At 38.5% G+C, this 19,409-nt stretch overlaps 1 protein-coding gene across 2 annotated transcripts in view; it reads right to left on the reverse strand.

The window, feature by feature from the left end:
* The window catches only part of LOC150081929 (sulfotransferase 1B1-like), a 368,098-nt gene that overhangs the window by 42,167 nt on the left and 306,522 nt on the right, over window positions 1–19,409 (reverse strand). For both annotated transcript variants that reach the window (XM_090379833.1, XM_090379832.1), the window contains exon 4: window positions 4,513–4,642. In XM_090379833.1, the coding sequence (XP_090235959.1) occupies window positions 4,513–4,642 (130 nt within the window). The remainder of the gene's footprint in view (window positions 1–4,512; window positions 4,643–19,409) is intronic.

A 19,409-nucleotide genomic window follows, 5' to 3' on the forward strand; every position in this document is an offset into this window, starting at 1 on the left:
CAGTTTTTAAATTCTGTACAGTGGGATCAACTGATGATGTTACCAACAGTAAATTCTAAGTGGGAAGCATTCAAGGAATTAATCGTGGATGCCACTAAAAGTTTCATAACTATTAAGAAATATTGTTCAAGGTTTAGGCCTAAATGGTTATCTAATGAGCTAATGAGACTCGTAACAGAGAAGAAAAATGTATGGGATGCATATAAATTATCAAGCGACTCAGAAGCCTATGGCAGATATAAGCTAGTCTGTAATCAGGTCCCAAAGGAGGTTAGGCAGGCGAAGGCAGATTTCGAGAAATCCTTGGCAAAAGATGCTAAGAAAAACAGCAAGGATTTCTTTACTTATATAAACTCTAAAAGGAAGGGGATGAATCTGATTGGTCCACTTGACATCGATGGTTCGACTGTTGATGATCCTGCTCAGATGGCAAACAAACTGAATGAGTATTTTGCATCTACATTCACACATGAGGAATTATTAAAGTTTGAAAATGGCAGAAGGTTATCAAATTGTAGCAGGATACTTAGTGATTTTGTAATAACCAAAAGCAAAGTGGAGGAGAAATTGTTCAAATTAAACAAGCACCTGGGGTGGATGGGATCTATCCAGTTATATTAAAGGAGGCTGCAAAGCAACTAAGCCAAACCCTTAGCCATAATTATGAGAGCATCCTTGGACTCAGGGGAGGTTCCCACGGACTGGAGATGTGCAAATGTATCCCCAATTCACAAAGGGGGATTGAAGGGTAACAAGAGTAATTACAGACCAGTTAGTTTAACTTCTGTTCTGGGTAAAATAATGCAGTCGCTGGTTAAAGATGCATTGCAGGATCATCTAGACAGGACTGCAGCAATAAATCAGACACAGCACGGGTTTGTTAAGGGAAAGTCTTGTCTGACAAATTTGATAGGATATTATGATGTGGTTACAAAGGAACTGGATGCAAAAAATTTTGATATCATATATTTGGATTTCAGGAAAGCTTTTGACACTGTTGTGCATGGAAGACTATTGTACAAATTGGAGCAGAATTAAGGGTAAGTTGCTACAATGGATAAAAGGATGGTTAAGTGGGAGAAGACAGAGGGTGGTAATCAATGGGTGCTGCTCTTCGTGGACTAATATTATTAGTGGAGTCCCACAGGGTTCGATGTTAGGTCCACTGTTGTTTTGTATATTTATCAATGATATTGATGAAGGTATATCAGGCTTAATGTTGAAGTTTGCAGATGATACAAAGGTTGGCAGGGTTGTTAATGACATTAATGGCAGTGTGCTACTACAACAGGATCTAGATAATTTGGGCAGATGGGCTAAGAAGTGGCAACTGAAGTTTAACCTTGACAAATGCAAAATACTGCATATTGGTAGAAGTAACCCCAGAGAAACGTACCAACTGTGTGGTGCTACACTTAAGGTGGTAGAAAATGAAAAAGACCTGGGAGTAATTGTGCAGTCAGATATGAAGTTTTCTGAGCAATGCAGACAGGCTGCCAGGGCAGGTCATGGGGTTTTGTCAATGATATATAGGATTTTGCTAGTAGGGAGAAGGAGGTGATTGTCCCTCTGTATAAGGCAATGGTCAGGCCACACCTTGAGTACTGCATACAGGTCTGGAGATCTCATTTTAAGAAGGATGTAGAGCTTTTGGAACAAGTACAGAGAAGGGCAACAAGTTTAGTGAATGGAACAAAGGGTTGATCTTACGAAGAAAGGCTTAAGTTTTGCAAATTACAGTGTCTGGAGACTAGGCATCAAGCTTCAGTTGCCTTACACCTTAGTGCTGCCTCCTTATTGCTGTAGATTGAAATTCTCTAAAATGTTTCTAATGAGGAATCACATCAGGGTCTGATGATGTCATCCATATGTTGTCTTATAACAGACAATTCAGGATGAGGTGCAACTGATTATTCATCTTTGTCACCATCATCGTCCTCTTGTTCTCCATGAAGAACATTTTTCGCAATCTGTCCCTCAGAAAAAATTTGATAGCCCGGATCGCCTTCATTGTTTTTGAGCCACTGTACCACATCATTCCCAGTTGCATTTTTGTTGCTGGCCCTCAGAAGAGTGTCCCAAAAATTAGACTCCTCAACTCCCTCAAAGTCCATTTCAGATTCTACGTCATACAATAACTTCTTCCAAGCATTGGCCAAGGTAGTAATCTTCATATCTTTCCACGCAGCTGCTAAGTTGCAGATAGCAGATCTGATGTTGTATGCATGTAAATTTTGCAGTGTCATGGTGCCTCTTCTTCTGTTTCTTCCAAAACACCATCACCTCATCCAAAAACCTCTTCTTATACAACCTCTTACAAGCAAAGATTATACCCTGATCCATCAGCTGTATCAGTGAAGTAGTGTTAGGAGGCAGAAAAACATTTAATTCTCCCATCCATGCTAGCTAACCTCTCAGCACTAGGGTGAGCAGGTGCTTTATCTAGCAGTAAAACAGCCTTTATTTCATTAGAATGAATTTTCAGCACATCTGTCTGATGTGCGACACTATCAGATATACATAGATTCTAAATTTTTCCTTTAGGACAGAAATTTTTTGTCTGTTAAATCGAGGTCGCACTATATATGCAAATTTTCCTGAAAATATCAGCATGTGGAACCCAGTTAGAATTTGGAATGGATTGATGGTTTCAATTTGAAAAATGAAGATGTAGTTTAAAACTGTACACCTAAGACAGTCATTTTTACTCTTACCTCAGGTAATGAAAAATAAAAGTGAAAGATAGTGTTAATAGAAAACGATGTATTTTGAATTTCAGGTAAATGAATAATAAGAATGATGTTATGTAGTGTAACAAGAACTTAAAAGAATTATTGAACCGTGCAAATTTATTATGAATTGACTCGTATTTACTTAAACGGCATTCTATTGGTTAAAGAGCATTATATTGACAAATGTTATACAGTTATAGGGAGTGGATTTTAAATTGGAAATATATTATTGGTCATAATGTTAATTGCATTCATAGTTATTGTGAATGACAGTCCACGAAAGCTTGAATGACGAGTATTAATGTTATATAGACTGGCTGAATGCAGCATCATTAATTAAGAGAATATGTATGTCTATTGATTCATTCATTCATTAGTAATGCCCCCCTATATGTATGTAAATGTGTAAACAGCCTTGCAACAATAAATCTTTTGTTACTCTATTTTGTGCATCAGCCTTTGATATTCTCATGAGATATACCCAGTCCTGCCCAATACACATATTCATGAAGAGAATAACCCTCAGCTCTTGGACCTCATCGTATTGAAAATTAACATAGCAGTCAGGTTGCACTATGGGTTTTAGTGCTTGAGGAAGCTGTTGTCACCAAGATTGACAATAATTGTAAACAATAAGGGAAAGTGTGTAGAACAAAGTAAAAAAAGGGAAAACTAGTGAACGAATATATAGTGCAACTAAAGTAATAAATATATAGAGGTATAATAAAAGGTTCTCCTTCATCAAATCATATTCCCCCCCCCCCACAAAGTAAAACTAATTTGCAAAGATTAGGAATTAGATTAATTATATTTCCTTATTATACTATAAATATTCCAGCCTGACTAATGCAACCTTCTATACAACTGTTATGAACTGGTGGAGGATCAACACCTCCTATGTTGATCCTCCAGTAGTTCATTTTGAATTTTTGATTTCAACAACTGAGAATTAAGGAAGACAGCAAAACTGTAAATTCCTAGGTTTATCAAAAGAGAAGCAGGCTAATAAAACAAAAAATTAAATTAGGAAATTTATACAACTCTGCTGTTCAAATTTAGTTCTATTTTTTTTTTTTGCAGACAGTATTATTATTTGAAACTGAAATTTGGGAATGACAATTCTCAGATATGCACTGTATCCATAAAAAAAAAAAATTAAGTCTCAAAAATAGTTTAAAACCTAAAAGTTAAGTCTACTGAACAACTATCAAGAACCATGTCACCTCTCCCCTTCCCCAGTTAACACACAGATTTGTGAAAGTTACTACAAAATTCCACTGCTAAAATGTAGTAATTTAGAAAATTCTAATTATATGAAAGCCTTGCTATTCATCATATGGTGAATCTAGTAAGAAAGCCTTGCTAGATTCACCATTCAATCTTGCTAATCAAGTGTGGTGGCATAGTTGCTCCAGGGCCCAAGGTTGTTGGGAGAAAGAGAAGGGGTATCCCAGAACAATGCAATTAGCATTGATCTAGGACCCAATGCAACCATATTTTGAGGCTGCCTAAATATGTCACCAAGCTTCAGATTGCCTAACTCGAGTATTGACAATTAGGAAAATATGAATTTATGAAAACATGAAAACATGAATTTATGAAAACATGAAAAATATGTCAATTTTATACATTTTGTTGTTTTATAACAAAAATATTTGCTTAATCACAAAGAAATACAAAAAAATTCATTAGTAAATGTCATGTTGATAATTTTAATTGATATATTTAAACAATTTAAGTATGTGCTAAAGTAATTATGCATGGGGAGATGAACACTTACAGTTGCCTTTGAGATAATGCATTAGGAACTCATCCCATGAACCTTTGTAATTTCCTAGAAAGCTACTCATGCGGTGGTGGTGATAATATGACACTGCATTATCTTTTGGATTTCGTACAACATAAATAATCTGGAAAAAAGGAAAAATGAAAGGCTTTAGAACAAAAAACTGCATTTTATTTATTTTTTTGTTTGGTTTGGTGTGAGATTTTTTATATAAAATGTAGTTTAGTTAGGAGAGTATTTTATTTATATTTTTTAATAGTAATCAAAAGCAAACAAGATCGAGCCAGTAGTTCTTTATGATTATGGGTAGATACTATGACTGAAACATATTGACATTTGATTTGAATTTCTGTTGAGTGTAGCTTTCAAGAAATACATAATAGAAGAAAGTAAGTCCAAAGAATTACATAAACGTGATGGAAGATCATTTTGAGATTAAACTGAAAGGATGATGCTGATTTTCACTTGTGCTCAAGAGAAGTTATACAAGGGGCATTCGAAAAGTTTCTGGCCCGAGTATGAAGGGTTTATTTGAGAAGTCTCCTATAGAGTCAATACACTTTTACCACCAATGCTGCATTGTACTGATTGCAGCTATAAAGAAAGTTATCTCTGGGGCTTCCATTGCAGAATTATGTCACTGTTGGTAGGAAAATGGATGAGAGCCAGACATTTTTTTCAAATTAGGAAAAAGGTGAAAATCTGACGGTGGACTTTGTATATATCATGGACTTTGTCTTTGCATTAATTCTAATACAACTAAACAAACTATATCTGATGAATATGAGGGAAAGTCCAAAATTTCAAAGGTGCACACATGCAGTGCAGCCATGGCAATGATAGATATGTGAGCAGACATGCTGAAACAATACTCCTTTGCTTATGTTTTCCTCAGATTTGCCTTTGATGTTTTCATGCAAATGCCTCATAAGGTCTGTGTAATATGTGACTTTCTGAAGGTAGTAATCCACTGGCAACACTCCATCAGCATCTCAAAAAACTGGTGCCATCACTTTGCGAGCAGAAAAGATGGACAGCACACTTTGGAGGGGGAGAAGGGCTTCATTTCCAAACAGTGGAAATTCAACTCTTTAATATGTCTCATCCATGGTCTCATCACCTAGCAAGGAAATATGCTACATTTGCTTTAAAACAATGCAAATAGTCACCTCACTTGACAACTCTGGTGTGTTTTTGATTTTGGGACTTCATGCTGATGCCTTTTTCATAGTGAGCACCTCTTTTATTATGTGGTACATGTATTCATATGAGATGCTGACAATGTACCAAACTGTCACTCGTTAATCACTCACCAGAAGATCATGCACACTGTCAACAACTTCTGGAGTGATGGACACCACAGATCTTCCAGGCTCACTCTCCCTCATTTAAATCCTGCTGCCCACTTTTTAACCATGGAACAGGAAGGGGCATCCGCCCTCAATGTTGTGATCATATCCTCACGAACTGCTTTTGGCATTAGTCCCTTTTCCCCAAATATTGGATAACTGAGTTATTCAGGAAGGGGAATGTCGTAGGTGAAGTAAACATTGGCAGTGAGCTAGATGATTTTCTAATAACTGAGAGGAAAGTGGAGGAGAAATTGTTGAGGATAAACATAAAAAAGGCACCCGGGGTGGATGGGATCTATCCAGCTATATTAAAGGAGGCAGCAAAGGAAGTAAGCAAACCCCTAGCCATAATTATGAGAGCTTCTTTGGACTCAGGGGAGGTACCCATGGACTGGAGATGTGCAAATGTAACCCCAATTCACAAAGGAGGATCAAAGGCTGACACAAGTAATTATAGACCTGTTAGTTTAACTTCGGTTCCAGGAAAATTAATGGAGGCACTGGTTAAAGAAGCACTGCAGGATCATCTGGACAAGAATTCAGTTATAGCTCAGACACAGCATGGGTTTGTTAAGGGCAGGTCTTGTCTGACCAATTTGATTCGATACTATGATGTAGTCACAAAAGAACTGGATGCAGGGAATAACTTTGATATTATATATTTGGATCTTAGAAAGGCTTTTGATACTGTTGCGCATGGAAGACTGCTGCACAAATTGGAGAAGTGTGGCATTCGAGGCAAATTGCTGCTATGGATAAAAGGATGGTTGAGTGGCAGAAGACAGAGAGTGGTAATCAATGGACACTGCTCAACGTGGACTAATGTTATTAGTGGAGTTCCTCAGGGTTCAGTGTTGGGTCCATTGTTGTTTTCTGTATTTATAAATGATATTGATGATGGTGTATCAGGCTTAATGTCCAAGTTTGCAGACGATACAAAGGTTGGCAGGGTTGTTAAGGACACTACTGATACTATGCTGCTGCAACAGGATCTGGAAAGGTTGAGCAGATGGGCTGAGAGGTGGCAAATGAAGTTTAACATTGACAAATGTAAAGTACTACATATGGGAAACAGTAACCCCAGATCAACGTATCAACTCTGTGGTACTACGCTGACAGTGGTAGAGAATGAAAAGGACCTGGGGGTAATTGTGCAGGCAGATATGAAGTTCTCTGAGCAGTGCAGACGAGCTGCAAGAGTAGCTCATGGTGTCTTGTCAATGATATACAGGAATTTTTCTAGCAGGGACAGGGATGTGATTATTCCCTTGTATAAGGCATTGGTCAGGCCACACCTTGAGTACTGTATACAGGTCTGGAGGCCTCATTTCAAGAAGGATGTAGAGCTGCTGGAACGAGTACAGAGAAGGGCAACAAGATTAGTGAATGGAACAAAGGGTTGCTCTTACGAAGAAAGGCTTAAGTTTTGCAAATTACAGAGCCTGGAGACTAGGCATCGCCGAGGTGATCTGATAGAGGTGTACAAGGCTTTGAATGGCTTGAGCATGCTCAATGCCGATGGAATTCTTCCTCTTGCTCAGAATAATCACCTGAGAGGGCATAAATTCAAATTGAGGAAGGACGGATGTCGGATAGATGTGCGGAAATTCGCCTTTAGCCAGCGGGCAGTTGGTTTGTGGAATAGACTTCCATCGCTTGTTGTTGAAGTTGATAGCCTAAACAAATTTAAGGCTCAGCTGGACAGGTATTTCGAACGAATTGAGGGGTGAAATGGGAGTAGTGGTTGTTTTTTTTTTTTTTTTTTTTCTTTTTTTTTTGGCTGATGCTGAATAAGCTTGCTTTCTTGCATCATATGCCTCTACTAATGCTAATGCTAATGCTAACTGCAGAGTGACTGATTTTGTTGACTTCAGGACCTGTAATTAAAAAAAAATTAAAACTTGGTTGATTGCTAGTTGAAGTGTTATACATTAAGTACAGAAATTTTATCATTTCATACTCAGGTCAAGGAGCATTTGACTTTTCAAATGCTCCTTGTATATATGCTGATTCATCAAAAGTGTAATAAAGGACTGGAATGTTTACACTGCATTTCTCAAACAACTGATATCTATTGCTTATATTTTCCAGCCAATAATTGAAAAATATGAATTTATTGTAATATATAAATGAAACTGATTACTTAAAAATTTGCTCTTTTGAATTTCATTTAGAGATATTGAAGAGTACAGCAAGATAAACAAGAAAAAAATAAAAAATTATACAGTACACGCCACTTATTGTGATGACAGAAAAATCTTATCATTCATATAATTTTATTACTTTTATAAAATCCCAATGAGATGTATACTAATACATATAAAAAACAATGCTTATTGTGATCAGTACTTCAGTTTATGTTATTTCTTTTTGCCTTATTGTGGTTTACGCATGTACAGTGGAAGTGATTAGATATCCTAATTTGTTTTTGAGTTCCAACACACTGCTGCACGTCCGGTTATTGCTATTGGTTTACACAGTTCACACAGTTTTCTGCTGTTGTTACTTCATGAAAGAAAGTACTGAATTTGTACGCCTATCGGTCTGATTGTTTTACAACCAAACCAAACATTAAATCTTTTCTAAGTCTTGATTTTAACATTATATATATTTGTTTTAAATGGTTTCTATAGATTTTTGAAAATATTATGATAGTTTCATTTTTATTGATGACTTCCTTGAAGAAATAGTGGACAGTCAAATTAAAGCATTTTATATTGCTTGATTTCAATGTTTTCCTTCTGCCTGCTTCACTTTTTTTATCTAACACATTCTGCTCTACACCAGTAAACAACACTGAACAGCTGCATTTCATCAGTAATTGCCATCAATTAAATCATGTTCCAAAGTGATACCCACTGTGTGTGTGTGTGTGTCATTGAAATGATACATATATCATTATACAATGCCATTCATCATGCCAAGCAAAACAACCAAACTGATGATATAATACATGCAATTCACATACACTATATATCATGGACTTTGTCTTTGCACTAATTCTAATACAACTAAACAAACATGCATAAGCTCGTTCATCACCAGAAATTTTCATAGGGGGTTGAAAATGTTAAAATGAACAAATCAATAATTACTTGTATCAGAGATAATTACAGTGACAATTTTTCAGGAAGATGGCTCAACCATTCACTCCCTTCCCATGAGAAAAGGCATTACACTCTAATCATTTCCAAATTATTTATCTTTATACCACAACAACATTCATAAAAGTTTTTTCAAACAGATGACAATCAGTGTATGCGTTAGCATTAGTAGTGGCATATACAAGAAAGCAAGCTTCTACAGAATTAGGAAGAAAAAAAAAAAAAAAAAACCCTTTCCCATTTCATCTATTCATTCCCTCCAAACATTTGTCTAGTTCTTTTACTCCTTGAATTTATTAAAGCTATCACTTACACAATGACAGGTGGAAGATTGTGCCAGCAATCAACCACTCATTGGCTAAAGGCAATTTTCTGCACATCTATTCTGCAACCATCTTTACTCTGTGCTGTTTTTATTTGTATAGTTTGCCAAATAATTCTTGTAATTCACCTTTACTTGCTTAACCTCCTTTGTGACTTGATTACAAACTAGCTTATATCTACCATAGGCTTCAGTGTCACCTGATAATTTATATTCATCCCATACATTTTTATTCTCTGCCATGAGTCTCATTAGTTCATCTAACATCCACTGAGGCCTAAATTCTAAACAATATTTTTAGTTGGTATGAAAGTCCAGTTCCTTCCATGATTAATTCCTTGAATGCTTCCCATTTAGAATTTTCTGTTGATAATATCATCAGTTGATTTCAATTTATAGAATTTAAAAACTGTCTGAGACCACTGTAGTCACCTTTATGAAGCAAAAACTCTTCCCTTTACCACCTAATGGTGGTTACATCTTTCAGTAAATCCCATATCAATACACTGTGACCACCGACACTTAGTGGTTCCTTTATCTGCAGATTCTTATTGCATGAATAATCACTGCTGATAATCGGATCAGCAGAGTTAATACCCTGTTTGCCTGTGAAATGTGTTGCTGTAAAAACAGTCATTCAATAAATCCACAAAAGTCTTAGCATTAGCAGAGGCACATGATGCAAGAAAGCAAGCTTATACAGCATCAGCCATAAAAAAAAAAAAAAAAAAAAAATTTCCCATTTCATCCATCCATTTGCTCCAAACGTTTGTCCACTTATTCCTTGAATTTATTTAAGCTATCAACTTCCACAACAATAGATGGAAGTTTGTTCCAGCAATAAACTACTCGCTGGCTAAAGGAAAATTTCTGCACATCTATTCTAAAACTGTTTTTCCTTAATTTGAGTTTATGTCCCCTCAAGTTTGTAATCTGAGCAAGAGGAAGAATTCTATCAGCATCGAGCTTGCTCAAACCATTCAAAAGCCTTATTCACCTCAATCAGATCACCTCATAGGTGCCTAGTCTCCAGATGCTACAATTTGCAGAACTTATGCTGTTCTTGATAAGAGCATCCCTTTTTTCCCCTCACCAGTCTTGTTGCCCTTTGATGTACTCATTCAAGCAAATTTGCATTCTTTCTAAAAGGAGACCTACAGACCTGTACACAGTACTCAAGGTGTGGCCTGACCATTGCCTTATACAAGAGGATAATCACCTCCTTATCCCTACTAGCAAAATTCCTGTATACCAGTGACAAGACCGCATGACCTGCTCTGGTAGCCTGTCTGCACTGCTCAGAAAACCTCATATCTGACTGCACAATTACCCCTAGGTATTTTAATGTACCAACTGTAGCACCATACAGTTTGTACGTTACTCAAGCTCCTCATACACCAGCCAACTATACGAAGAACCTCCGCTGCCTCTTAATAACCAGACTACGTTTCTCGCCAATAAACCAAGAACAATATCGCTTGGAGAGCGAGGACAATTATAAAGCCTTAATGCAGTTTGTGCAGGATTTTTTTACTAGAAGAAGGATATACCCACAACCTTAGAAGGAATTTTCCTACAAACCAACCACTCATCATCCAGAATAAAGATCTTTAGATGCCTCAACCAAAGAAAAACCTAACAGCTACAATCTGAAGAAACAAATCATTAACTCAACCTATATTTGACCACTCACATGGATGGGACAACATGTCCCAGGAATGGCATAAGACCGACCAAAGACACTGTGCAGTTTGCTGCCGAAACGTCATTTAGCGATCTGAACCGGGTACCCTCACCTGGTTCACTTTCCATCCCTTCCCTTGGCAGGGGGGGATGGTTACTCTCTACCCTTCCCCCTGCCACCCCTATCTTCGCCTGTTTAAGCATGGGCCTGCCCCACTGACTTTTGAAGTTATCTTCACTATCGACACCATATTTCTTTCTCTCAACCCCCCCCCCCCCAGTCTTTAGTCTCCCTTCTCTTTCTAGCTATCTGATGACTAGCATTTGACCCTTGTCAAAACTACACAAGCCCCATACTCAAAAAAATTTTTAACTGTACCTCACACAACTTATCTCTCTTTCGGCCTGACACAATTTCTAGCATTTCTTCTCCCCTCCCCCTTTTTTTATAGGTCCTAGCCATTGAAATCTCAGGAAATCAGGTAGCAGGACCCGCCAGAGTAAATAGTAAATCTTTAAAAAACTGGTGTACCTGGACTGCCTCCACAAGGTATAGTGTGGACAATGGTGGGTCCCATTTGGAACCCAATGGCTAAAACACCAGATGAACAATGGTACAAAACATTACACACCACAATATCCATACACTTTTAAACCTCTGGCCTCTACAGTGTTCTGTATCACACCACAATGTATACTACGAGGAGATGGGGGAAACCTCTGGTGCTGTTAGACCCTAAACACACTATATACTCTGGGAGTCACCTCTGTAGCCATGTGGGAAGGAGCAGCAGTGCATAGCACACGCTTCTTGATTAGACCGGGGTTCAAGCCCATGACCGCCAAATACAGAGGATGTAGAAAGGTCAGAGAATGACCACCACATATCCCAAGAGCAATATGGCAATATGGCTCCTAAAAACTAAATAACAAACAAACAAACAATACTCTGGGGTTGCTGTTACCCATAGCATTAGCATTAGTAGAGGCATATAATGCAAGAAAGCAAGCTTATGCAGCATCAGCCAAAAAAAAAAAACACCCTCCCATTTCACCCCTCCATTCTTTCCAAATGCTTGTCCAGCTCAACCTTAAATTTATTTAGGCTATCAACTTCCACAACAAAACATGGAAGTCTGTTCCACCAATCAACTACTCGCTGGCTAAAGGCAAATTTCAGCACATCGGTTCTACAACTGTCTTTCCTCAATTTGAATCTGTGTCCCCTCAGGTTCTTAATCTGAGCAAGAGGAAGAATCCCATCAGCATTCAGCTTGCTGAAGCCATTCAAGGCCTTATAAACCTCAATCAGATCACCTTGCAGGTGCCTACTTTCCAGGTGCTGCAATTTGCAGAACTTAAGCCTTTCTTTGTAAGAGAACCCCTTTGTTCCCCTCACCAATCTTGTTGTTGCCCTTCTTTGTACTCGTTCTAGCAACTCTACATCCTTCCTAAAATGAGGCCTTCAGACCTGTACACAGTACTCCAAGTGTGGCCCATTGCCTTGTATAATGGGATAATCACTTCCCTGTCCCTGCTAGCAAAATTCCTATATATCATTGACAAGACTCCATGACCTGACCTGGAACTTCATATTCGACTGCACAATTACCACCAGGTCTTTTTCACTTTCCACTTCCCTGAGTGTAGTACCACACAGTTGGTACATTTCTCTTTGGCTATTGCTACCCATATGCAGTATTTTGCATTTGTCAATGTTAAACTTCAGTTGCCACTTCTCAGCCCATTTTCGCAACTTATCTAGATCCAGTTGGAGTAGCATACTTTACTGTCATTAACAACCCTGCCAACCTTTCTATCATCTGTAAACTTGAACATTAAACCTGATATACCTTCATCAATATCACTGATAAATATACAAAATAACAATGTGTCCAACACCTAACCCTGGGGAACTCCACGAAGAGCAGTGTCCATTGATTACCACTCTGTCTTCTCCCACTCAACCATTCCTTTATCCATTGTAGCAACTTACCTTTAATGCCACATCTCTCCAATTTGTACAGCAGCCTTCCATGTGCAACAGTATCAAAGGCTTTTCTAAGATCCAAATATATGATATCAAAGTTATTCTTTGCATCCAGTTCCTTTGTGACTACATCATAGTATCCAATCAAATTAGTCAGACAAGACTTCCCCTTAACAAACCCATGCTGTGTCCGAGCTATAACTGAAGTCTTGTCTAGATGATCCTGCAATGCTTCTTTAACCAGTGCCTCCATTATTTTCCCCGGAACACAAGTTAAACTAACAGGTCTCTAGTTACTCGTGTCACCCTTTGATCCCCCTTTGTGAATTGGGGAGACATTTGCACATCTCCAGTCCATGGGGACCTCACCTGAGTCCAAGGAAGCTTTCATAATTATGGCTAAGTGTTTGCTTACTTCCTTTGTTGCCTCCTTTAATATAGCTGGATAGATCCCATCCACCCCCAGGTGCCTTTCTTATGTTATCCTCAACAATTTCTCCTCCACTTTGCTCTCAGTTATTAAAAAATCATTTAGTTCCCTGTTATAGTTTAATAAGCTTCTGTTCTCCACTTCCCTACAGAATTCCTCATGTGTGAATGTAGATGCGAAATACTCATTCAGTTTGTCAGCTATCTGAACAGGATCATCAACAGTCAAACCATCAATATCAAGTGTACCAATCTGATTCATCCCCTTTCCTTCTAGAGTTTATATAAGTAAAGAGGTCTTTGCTGTTTTTCTTTGCACCTTTGCCAAAGATTTCTCGTAATCTGCTTTTGTTTGCCTAACCTCCTTTGTGACTTGATTACAGACTAGCTTATATCTACCATAGGATTCTGTGTCACCTGATAATTTATGAGTATGCCATGCATTTTTCTTCAATCTCATGAGTCTGATTAGTTCATCTGACATCCAATTGAGCCTAAACCTTGAACAGTATTTCTTGATTGGTATGAAAAGCGAGCCTAGTAGCTTCTATAAGATTAATTCCTTGAATGCTTCCCATTTAGAATTTGCTGTTGGTAACATCATCAGTTGGTCCCGCTGTATAGAATTTTAAAAAAATCTCTGAGACCCCAGTAGTCACCTTTACGAAAGCAAAAACCCTTCCTTACCCCTGATGGTAGTTACATCTTTAAGTAAATCCCACATTAGTACACTGTGATCACTGCCACCTAGTGGTTCCTTTATCTGTAAATTCTTAATGCATGAATAATCACTGCTGATAATCAGATCAAGAGTATTACTCCCTCTGGTTGCCCCTCGAACATCCCGTTGTAGAACACAATCATCCAGTTATTTGTTATTGTTTTTTTTTTTTTTTTTTTAGGAGCATTAGCAACTAAGGCCATATTGCTCCGGGGATATGCGGTGGTCATTCCCTGACCTTTCCACATTCTCCGTATTAGGTGGTCACGGGCTCTAACCCCCGTCTAATCGAGAAACATGTGCTACGCACTGCTGCTCCTGCCCACCTACAGAGGTGCCTCAATCATCCAGTAAATCTACAAAAGTCTTGCTAGTGTGCGAGTGACCAACTCACAAGTTAAAATTTCCCATTATAAGATGATTTATTAGCCCACTATTTCTCTGTATAGTGTATAGTTTTTCTTTCCCAGTTCTTATTTCACACCAAACTGACTCAACATTGCACTGTCCACCCATGTAAACCGGATGCACTTCCTTAGATTATGTGTTTCTTAACTAACAGCATAACCTCTCCTCCCTTCCCATCCTTTCTGTACACATTGTACTCTCCAAATTCAAATTCTGCATATCTGTTAGACACCATGTCTCTGATATCCGAATAATATCTCCCTTTGATGTCTTGACCAGTACTTTAAATTCTTCAAATTTATATACCCTACTCCTAGCATTGGTGTACATGCAAGTATACATGCACCTGTTCTCACTCTTAGCTACTTTAATACAGCCCATGTATTTACTTGTTCCATGTCTCCCAGCAGTTCCTGAGATCTTCAGCAACTTGCTTTCCAGGCTGCTGATCATTGCTATAGAAGAAGTGCAAGAATCACTTCCACCTCTGCCTATGGCTACTGTTAATCTATTAGTCTGTGAAACCCCATACCCAAGCTAGCAGTTTTCAGACCCACCTAACACTGCCTCTATGTATCAGCAAATATTCTTGTACCACCTCTATTTAAGTGTATCCCATCACTGCAGAAGCAATCTTTCCTGTTAACAAGCACAGACCATGCTGAATAAAATTCTACCCCAATGAGCCTTGCACAATCTCTCCAGGGCCAAATTGATTGACATGGCTCTCATTATATACTCCCTCCTACTGTGTCTGTGTAGAATTGCAGACACTTTCAAATTTAACCCTAGCTTGTGACTTTTTTTTCAACATTGACCTGTACTTGTTAAGTAAGTCTGCAGATCTCCTACAGCAGTGGCTCCGAATTGACTGAGATCTATGGTCCCCTTCAAAAATCATGACTTCGAAGCATGCAGATTGTGACAGAAAGCAGAAGGTACACGAAATCTAGATACTGCAGAAGAGATTGTGCTTAGCAGTGATGAGGAAGAAATCTAAACGAATGTACATTATACGAATGACATATAACTATCAGAATTTTAGCATTAGCATTAGTAGAGGCATTTGATGCAAGAAAGCAAGCTTATGCAGCATCAGCCAAAAAAAAAAAATAAAATGAATAAAATAAAATAAAAATAAATAAATAAAAAATAACCACTTCCACTTCATCCCTCTGTTCGTTCAAAATACCTGTCCAGCTGAGCCTTAAACTTATTTAGGCTATCAACTTCCACGACAAGGGATGGAAGTCTGTTCCACCAACCAACCACCCACTGGCTAAAGGCAAACTTCCTCACGTTTATCCTACATCTGTCTTTCCTCAATTTGAATTTATGCCCTCTCAGGTGATTTTTCTGAGCAAGAGGAAGAATCCCATCAGCATTGAGCATGCTCAAACCATTCAAGGCTTTATACACCTCAATCAGATCACCTCGCTGGTGCCTAGTCTCCAGACACTGTAATTTGCAAAACTTAAGCCTTTCTTCGCAAGAGCACCCCTTTGTTCCATTCACCAATCTTGTTGCCCTTCTCTGTACTCATTCCAGCATCCCTACATCCTTCTTGAAATGAGGCCTCCAGACCTGTATACAGTACTCTAGGTGTGGCCTGACCATTGCCTTATACAAGGGAATAATCACCTCCTTATCCCTGCTAGAAAAATTCCTATATATCATCGACAATACACCATGAGCTACACTTGCAGTCCGTCTGCACTGCTCAGAAAACTTCATATCTGCCTGCACAACCACCCCCAGGTCCCTTTCATTCTCTACCACTGTCAGTGTAGTACCACAGAGTTGATACGTTTGCTCTGGGGTTGCTGTTTCCCATATGTAGTACTTTACATTTGTCAATGTTAAACTTCATTTGCCACCTCTCAGCCCATCTGCTCAACCTTCCAGATCCTGCTGCAGTAGCATAGTGTCAGTAGTGTCCTTGACAACCCTGCCAACCTTCATGTCGTCTGCAAACTTGGACATTAAGCTTGATATACCATCATCAATATCATTTATAAATACAGAAAACAATAATGGACCCAATACTGAACCCTGAGGGACTCCACAAATAACATTAGTCCACAATGAGCAGTGTCCATTGATTACCACTCTCTGTCTTCTTCCCCTCAACCACCCCTTTATCCACAGCAGCAATTTGCCTCCAATGCTACATTGCTCCAATTTGTGCAGCAGTCTTCCATGTGCAACAGTATTAAAAGCCTTTCTAAGATCCAAGTATATAATATCAAAGTTATTCCCTGCATCCAGTTCTTTTGTGACTGCATCATAGTATCCAATCAAATTGGTCAGGCAAGACTTCCCCTTAACAAAACCATACTGTGTCTGAGCTATAACTGAAGTTTTGTCTAGATGATCCTGCAGTGCTTCTTTAACTAGTGCCTCTATTAATTTTCCGACAAAACAGAAGTTAAACTAATACTTACTTGTGTCGCCTTTTGATCCTCCTTTGTGAATTGGGATCGCATTTGTACATCTCCAGTCCATGGGTACTTCCCCTGAGTCCAAGGAAGCTCTCATAATTATGGCTAAGGGTTTGCTTACTTCCTTTGCTGCCTCCTTTAATACAACTGGATAGATCCCATCCACCCCAGGTGCCTTTCTTGTATTTATCTTCAACAATTTCTCCTCCACTTTACTCATAGTTATTACAAGATTCTCTAGAACTCTTTGCTGTTTTTCTTTGCATCCCTTGCCAAAGATTTCTCGTAATCTGCCTTCGCCTGCCTAACCTCCTTTGTAACTTGGTTACAGATCAACTTGTATCTATCATAGGCTTCTGTGTCACGTGTTAATTTGTATGTATCCCATGCATTTTTCTTCTCTGCCATATGTCTCATTAGTTCATCTGACGTCCACTTAGGCCTAAACCTTGAACAATATTTCTTAGTTGGTATGTAAAGCCTAGTAGCTTCCAAGATAAGTTCTTTGAATGCTTCCCATTTTTAATTTGCTGTTGGTAACATCATCAGTTGGTCCCACTGTATAGAATTTAAATACAGTCTCAGTCCATCGTAGTCACCTTTACGAAAGCAATAACCCTTCCCTTTATCCCTAATGGTAGTTACCTCTTTGAGTAAATCCCACTTCATCACACTGTGATCACTGCCACCTAGTGGTTCATTTACCTGCAGATTCTTAATGCATGAAGAATCACTACTGATAATCAAATCAAGAGTATTACTCCCTCTATTTGCCTCCCGAACATGCTGATGTAGAAAACAATCATCCAATAAATCCACAAAAGCCTTGCTAGTGTGTGAGTGACCAGCCCCCAAATTCCAGTCAATTTCTGGGAAATTAAAATCCCCCATTATAAGACTCTCTGATTTACTGGCCCACTCTATTTCCCTGTACAATTTCTTATTATACTCATCAGAGTCATTAGGCCTATAGCACACTCCTACTCTCAATTTTGATCTCCCAATGCTTATGTCACACCAAACTGACTCGACGCTGCACTGTCCAGCAATGTCGACTGGCTTCACTTCCTTGGATTTTATGTATTTCTTAACTAATAGCATTAGTTAAGAAAAGTCTATCCCTTCTGTAGACACTGTACTCCCCAAATTCCAGTTCTGCATTCCTTATATCTGTGTGACACCATGTCTCCGAAATCCCCACAATATCTATCTGCCTTTGATGTTTTGAGCAATACCTCAAATTCATCAAATTTATTTACTAAACTCCTAGCATTGGTGTACATGCAAGTATACATGCACCTGTTCTTTTTCTTAGCTACCCTAACACAACCCATGTGTTTACTTGTACCCCAATGATTCCCAGCAGTCTCTGAAATATGCTGTATCTTATTTTCCAGGCTGCGGCTCATTCCAATAGAAGCATTGCAAGAATCACTTTCACCTCTGCCAGTGGCTACTGTTAATCTATTAGTCCTTGTATCTCCCCAATCTAGCAGTTTTCCGTCCCACCTAACACTGCCTCGATAGCATCAGCAAACATTCTTGCACCCTTTCTATTTAAGTGTATCCCATCCCTGAAGAAGCAGTCTCTCCTGTTGACAAGTACAGACCAGGCTGAAAAAAATTCTAACCCTTGAGCCTTGCACAATCTTTCCAGTGCCAAATTGATCGACAGGGTTCTCATCATATACTCCCTCCTATCGTGTCTGGGCAGAATTGCAGACACTTTCAAATTCAACCCTAATTCACGGCTGTTTTTCAACAGTGACCTGTACTTGTTAAGTAATTCCACCGGTCTCCTACTCTTAAGGTAAGACATTTGTAAGGTAAGACATTTGTTCAGTTATTACAATTATAAAAATAAAGTTATTACTACTATAACAATTAAGTTTCCGATAGTTATAAAAAAAAAAGGTGTATTTTTGTTAGCTTTTGGAATGTAACCCACTTTTTGTACTGGTTCTTAGTCCTGTATAACACGGTTTCGCATTACACACACACACACACACACACACACACACACACACACACACACATATATATAACCATAGATATAAATTATAATAGGAATTAAAAATAACGTCAGCAGTATGGCAAGATAAGAGCGAAAATAAAAAATTAAGCATAACGATATTCAGGTCCTCTGCACTGGCGGTTCGATCTGTGGATCGGGTGGTGGACTGAACTTTTGATCGACTTGCCTTTGCGGCAATTTGTCTAGCGATCGAAATGCAGCGATCCCCTGACCATTATTGGCTTTGTGGTCCTCTGTTGAGATGGGGTGTAATGGTCAGTCTATTTTTGGTTTATTTTTGTTTTATTTTATTGTAGTGGTTTACATTTCTATTAGTGGTATTTCACATAAATTTGGACCTAGCGTCCGTCAGAGGGGTGCCATTAAATTTCTATCTAATTGGCTTTCGAAATTTAATTAATTATTT

Source organism: Mastigoproctus giganteus, chromosome 8 (genome assembly GCF_048544385.1).
Source record: "Mastigoproctus giganteus isolate SK-2022 chromosome 8, ASM4854438v1, whole genome shotgun sequence".
In the NCBI taxonomy this organism is placed as follows: Eukaryota; Metazoa; Arthropoda; class Arachnida; order Uropygi; family Thelyphonidae; genus Mastigoproctus; species Mastigoproctus giganteus.